The 6,150-nt window shown below is 32.2% G+C and overlaps 1 protein-coding gene across 1 annotated transcript; it reads left to right on the top strand.

Annotated features, from left to right (window-relative positions):
- The first annotated feature begins 3,515 nt into the window (after positions 1–3,515).
- On the top strand, positions 3,516–5,562 carry RAX2 (Duplicated homeodomain-like superfamily protein). The gene is made up of 3 exons (XM_011008315.1): positions 3,516–3,897; positions 4,030–4,159; positions 4,521–5,562. Exons 1-3 carry the CDS (start codon positions 3,762–3,764, stop codon positions 5,248–5,250), a joined length of 996 nt encoding a protein of 331 aa, XP_011006617.1. The 5' UTR covers positions 3,516–3,761; the 3' UTR covers positions 5,251–5,562.
- Positions 5,563–6,150: the final 588 nt, after the last annotated feature.

Below are 6,150 nucleotides of genomic sequence, written 5' to 3'. Positions count from 1 at the left end.
GTTGTTATTGTTGTTATTGTATTATTGTTATCTATAATTTATATAATTAACTTCCTTATAGTTCGATCCCGGTCTTACCGGGTTATTTATTACTTCGACACTCCTGCACTTGGGTGAAGATATCAACCTTTTAGTCGTGTCACTGCACTTGAAAGAAGGCTCAATCTTTTGATCGTATCAGTGACTACGCCTCCTCTGCCCATTTTAATAACAAAAAAGATGGTCAGACATATAGGTCTAGCCTTATATACCCTTCTAGCTAGCCTTCTTTTCCTAGGTCAAGCATGCTAACCCACCTAAGCCCAAGTGTCTGACCTCCTTTTTGCCTTCATTTTTTTATATGTATATATATTTGTTTCTTCAATCTTGGTTGGATTTTATTAAAATGAATGAATTAAAAAAATATGTTGGATATTATTTTATTAAATATCGTTCAATTTTTATGTTGTTTTTAAATAAAATTATAGCATTCTTTTTTTAATATTCGCAAACACTCTTTTGTATAGCTTTTCATGATTTTTTTTTAAATTTTATTTGGTCACTTTCATGCACATATTTATTTTTATTATTGTATAATTAAATAATTTTTTCTGAAATAAAATTATTAAACTTACCTGAATGCATGGCCTAAGTCAATTTAAAATATTATTATCTCAATATTTATCCTTTAAAAGTTAAAACTAATTCATCTTGAATTTATTTTTTTAAGTAATCTTGGTTTACCAAAGTCATGTTTGGATATTATAGGCATAATTGTAAACCTTAACTTGAGGTTCCGAGTATATCATAAAAAAATTTTAAAAAAGGATGAAATAAACATGGTATTGACCAATTTTTTTTTTTTACTTTTTTTAAAAAATCAACGGGTTGAGAGCCAAGTTTTGACTAGGTTCGACCCGAGTAAATCAAATTAGTAGGTCAACCCAAACTTTTGACCCTGTTAGTCAAGTTTTTCCCTTTATTTTTTCTTTAACCTAGACCGATCAGAGTCCCAGATCAGTTATGTCTCAAGTTGACCCGTCAGACTGATCCAAATTCTACAACTATATTGGTAGGTTACATAGGTCATATAAGGTTATCTCTAGCCCAATTTAATTTGAAATCGGACATAGTCTTCAAATTTAATAGGCATTTGTTAACATAAATAAATCTAAATTATATTTTGGATTTTATTTTATTAAATACCATTCGAGTTTTACATTGTTTCTGAATAAAATTATAGTAATTTTCTATAGCATGCATGCATTCTTTTGTACAACCCTTTATGATTGTTTTTTTTATTTTCTTCTAAGATTTTATATAGTCACTCTCTTGCATATGTCTATCTATATTATTGTATAATTAAATAAATAATATGTTCCTAAAAACAAACAAAGTTATTAAATCCAATCAGATTTATGATTTGGATAACAAGTTTGACTGATTATTTCAAGTTGATCTAGGTTATTCTGAAAAGTTTTCATCTCTATATTTAAAAAACTCCAATGATGTTATCTTGATTTTCTTTTTAAAATCAAACTGGATTTTGATCGGTTGACCCAGTCATGTTTAGAACCACCAAGTTAAATTTGAAACACAGGATAGGCAAAGGATGGGTTAGGGGTTCTCTAAGTTAATCTATCAAGGTGGACTGAGTTTGATAATACATTCAAAATGTTTATCGCATCACGCGTAAGCTGTGTATTATTTTTAAATTTTAAATACATTAACATCAAAATTATCATAGTATTATTTTTTGAATAAAAAATATAAACTTACCTTTATGATTATGATGAGGTGTTGTTGTAAAAAACAAGTACTCGAAAAAAAAAGTGCTTTAATAAGATAGAGAGTTTTAATTAGAAAGATGTCTTTTTTAACCCTATTTTAAATTGTACAATTTTTCTATATTTATTCTAATTGTTTTACTTTTTTTTATTAAATAAAGAACATATAACAAAAATGTTATATTTTTTTATATAAAAATATTAATAAGAAAATAAGGGATTATAGTAGCAAATTATTTTGTTTAAATAGAATTAAAATTATAATTTTCTTAAAAAAAAATTGACATATCATTAAAACAAATTGAATGACTCCCTATGACATGAGATCATATCTTTTAATTTGTATCCATCTCTCGATTTTCTTATTGTATCTTTAATTATCGTTAACAACTCTCTTTAACATTTATTAGTGTGTATAATTATTGATTTATCTTATTAAACACACTTGTTAACAACACTTATATATTATTTTTTATTTTATTTTATTTTTTTACATTATAAAGATGTTAAAAAAGGATTATTGGACTTAGCCACTTCTCTATGAGATGATGAAGTGACTGGACATGGTCATTCCACACTCTTCTATAAAAACAAGTCCTCTAATAAAATAGAGGGTCTTTTAATAATTAAATTACTAAATATAAAATGAAAATAATTTTGAAGAAAGAGATGTAACATGAAGAGTGTAGAGTGTATGTTTGTTCTTGTATGAACTTATATTGTTTTGTGATTTCTTAAATGAACTTGTTTATTTATCTAGTGACTTGATGTATTTATACATCTTAATTACATAAGCTTATCTTATAAAAAATGAAATAATAAAGTAGAATAATTTGAAAAAAGAATGTGTTGATTGTTATATATGTCTTGTTATATTATTTATAGGAAATGTTGAAACTCACAAGTGATTGAAGAGAAAGGTTGGTGCTTTATAAGAAGATATATTAGCAGGAAATAAATATTAATAAAAAAAAAGTTATTCTCTAAAAAATAGATCATGAAAGATAATTATTAATAAAAAAAATATATATTATTTTGACAGCTGGTATCATACCATAAAAATTAACTTTTAGTCTAAGGTGCGCGGGTAATTTCGCTAATAAATACTTAAAGATGGTTTGATTTTGACTGTATCATGGGTGGTTCAAATGTAAAATAAGCAACCCATTACAATGGTACTGAATGGTACCGCAAGAAAGGGGAAAGAGGATATTCCATCCAACGCCGTCTGAACTCGAAGCGCCCGCGGCTTCGCACATCTAACTGGAGGTAACTAATATAATCACAACATCACTTGTCTTCTTCTGACAAGAGAATCACAACACTGGCCTTGATCTGACAGTGAGTTGAATATTATCATCTTTTTATGCCTGTTTTCTGTTGGCTTGCGGCAAAACTGTATATGCGGTTGCCAGTCGCCATGCATTACATGTTTTTTATTTTTTAATTTACATTCATCAAGCAATTATGAGTCCTAAAACGCCCCCGTATTTACATGCCTGTTTGTTGTTATATACGTGATATACCATACGAGTAGCCAAGAAGAAGAAGAAGAAGAAGATATACGTTGATACTTATCAATTGATACCTTAGCCTATGACTTGTTGGCCTATAATTAATTTGGAAAACTAGGACGTCATCTTCAGTAATTATATTACCAATATTTCTCTCTATTAGTTGAGCAGACTTTGGATTCTTAAAGTGTGATTGAAGTTAGAAGGGAGACCAAGCAAGGGTAGACATGGAAGGACCCTGTTGCTGATTTGTTTATGATGGAAAGTTCTCTTGGCTAATCAACAAACAGGAGTGATAGAAATTGATTATTGAAATTAGACTAGTCTTTCTTGACTTGTGCTCTCTCTTCATAAATGTAACCAATCTTCTCCCTGAGTGTTCAGAAAACCAAGCCTGTCAGAGAAAGTTAGGAACCGCATTCATCAGGCCTCTCTGTTTTGACTCAACTTGTTGATTTCTCAGAAGAAAAGGGAGAGAGAGATGGGAAGGGCTCCTTGCTGTGACAAGGCCAATGTGAAGAGAGGGCCTTGGTCGCCTGAAGAAGACGCAAAGTTGAAGGAGTACATAGCGAAACACGGGACGGGAGGGAATTGGATTGCTCTTCCACAAAAGGCTGGTAAGATTATTTTAATGGAAACGACTCCCACTCCTTGAAAAGTGATCTTAAGGTTTCAGTGCTCTTCCATTTCTGTCATTTCCAGTTATGTTTTGTTTACAATCTCGAATCTCTCTGGGATTTGTTTTTCAGGTCTTAGAAGATGTGGGAAAAGCTGCAGATTAAGATGGCTAAACTATCTCAGACCCAACATTAAACATGGGGAGTTCTCTGATGATGAAGATAGGATAATCTGCAGCCTATATGCCAACATTGGAAGCAGGTATTCTCTCAGCTTTCTTTTCCAGTAATCTCACTCCAAAATCTTATCTTTCTTTCACATATCTTGTCATCCTTACTGAAATTGATAGTTTTTAGTCTTGTATGACTCCTTTTCCTATCCAAGACATGGAGAGCAACATGAATGAATTACACGAGTGTATCTACAATTCTGGCAAAAAAGTTGAAACCTCAAGAAACAACTGCCTGCTCCCAGAATCTGCCAATTTTGGATATTATATAATTATATGAAGTCTATGCATTCATGCTAAGCTTACATTTTTATTAAGAGTGCTGAGCTATTCTTTAAAGATCAGAATTCATTTTCATTTCTTCTTACATAACTTGTTCACATCAAAATGCAGGTGGTCAATAATAGCAGCTCAGTTGCCAGGCAGGACGGATAACGATATAAAAAACTACTGGAACACCAAGCTCAAGAAGAAACTAATGGGCTCGATTAATCCTGATGCTCTGAGAAAACCTCAGCAAGCTGCTCATTTCTCATCTCTCCTTCACAATACATCATTGCCGTCTTCACCATCCACTCCCCTGTCATCATCACCTTCATTCACGTGCAGCAACAACAGTTATAATTACACCCTATCTAGGTCTTTCACTGAACCAATTTCGTTTTCATCAAGTCCGTTGAGCAATAACTCTTTCACTACTGCTTCTATGGTACAACCCCAAGAAACCTTTGTGGGATCTATGCAAAATTATCAAGTGAAAGATAATCTCATAATGTTTGGAGGTGAAGCCAGCTGCAGTTCTTCTGACGGAAGTTGCAGCAATCAGATGAGCCATGTCAAAGAGGAGTATGGACATGGTGATGGTGCAAATAACAACACTGGACAGGTGGGCTTGCAAAATTATCTACACAATGGGGTTGAAGACGACCAAAAGTTGATGGTTTCAAGTGGGTTTGCTGGTCATGGTGTACTTAATGGGTGGACTGGGAAGCAAATTGGGTTATGGGGAGAGAATCCATTAGACTATGGTCTAGAGGAGATAAAACAACTTATTAGCACTAGCAGTTGTAGTAACTTTTTGTTTGATGAAAACAAGACAGCGGAAAAGGCCATGTACTACTGATGCTGACCGTGAGTGAAAACCACAAGATTTGAAGGTAAGGAAGGAATGGATTCAAAGATTCAGATTTCAGGTTCATCAGTTTGTGGGGGGCTCTTTTTTTTTTTTTTTTTTTTTTTAATGGAAAACCTTTTTGACAGTACATGCTAAAAAGTTTCCTTTGTGCATCTCTTTTTTGGAAATGATGTTGTCTATGTTAGTACAATTAACGGCAACATTCAGCAATAAATGTAATGGAAACTATATAGAAGCCATGAATATCATCTTTCAAGAATAAAAGTTGAAGATCAGACACTGAAATCGCTTATTTTTGTATATTCATCTATTTTGTTTCATGCAAATTAAATATGCAGTCGTTTAAGGATTTAATCTTCATTGAAGATTTTTGAATCTAGTCAAGCACAAGGTTTTGAAAAAGACTTTGATGCCAATCCTAATCCCAGTCTTCCTCAACAAGTATGTTAATAAATGAACTCAACCTTATTATATCATGCAATGCAGGCATAACGCCAGAATAGGCTTCAGAGATGCATGGCTTGTTAATTTCATCTTGATTTTTTTTCATGGGTTGTGACCAATTATATCAAAGGTCCACAGACATGATTTAGAACAAAGTTTTCATTACTTTTTTTTATATAAAAAACAACACACACGATGCAGAAGATGGTTCAGATGAGTGACACATGGGAACCGTGCCTCAATTGTTGATAACCCTTCGATTAGGACTTGTGCGAGGATGAAGTGGGAAAAGCCTGACTAGAAAATGAATAAATCATAAACAAATTCAACTTGGAGAAGATTTAAAAAGTAAACAATCGAGGTCATCCAGTAATAGAGAATCCTCATAGGGAAGCAGTCCTAAAATAAATGATATCAGGATAATGATACCTCTTGGGTTGGTTT

This window comes from Populus euphratica, unplaced genomic scaffold (assembly GCF_000495115.2).
Source record: "Populus euphratica unplaced genomic scaffold, PopEup_1.0 scaffold351.1, whole genome shotgun sequence".
NCBI classification, from domain to species: Eukaryota; Viridiplantae; Streptophyta; class Magnoliopsida; order Malpighiales; family Salicaceae; genus Populus; species Populus euphratica.
This window is presented reverse-complemented; position numbering and strand designations above follow the sequence as displayed.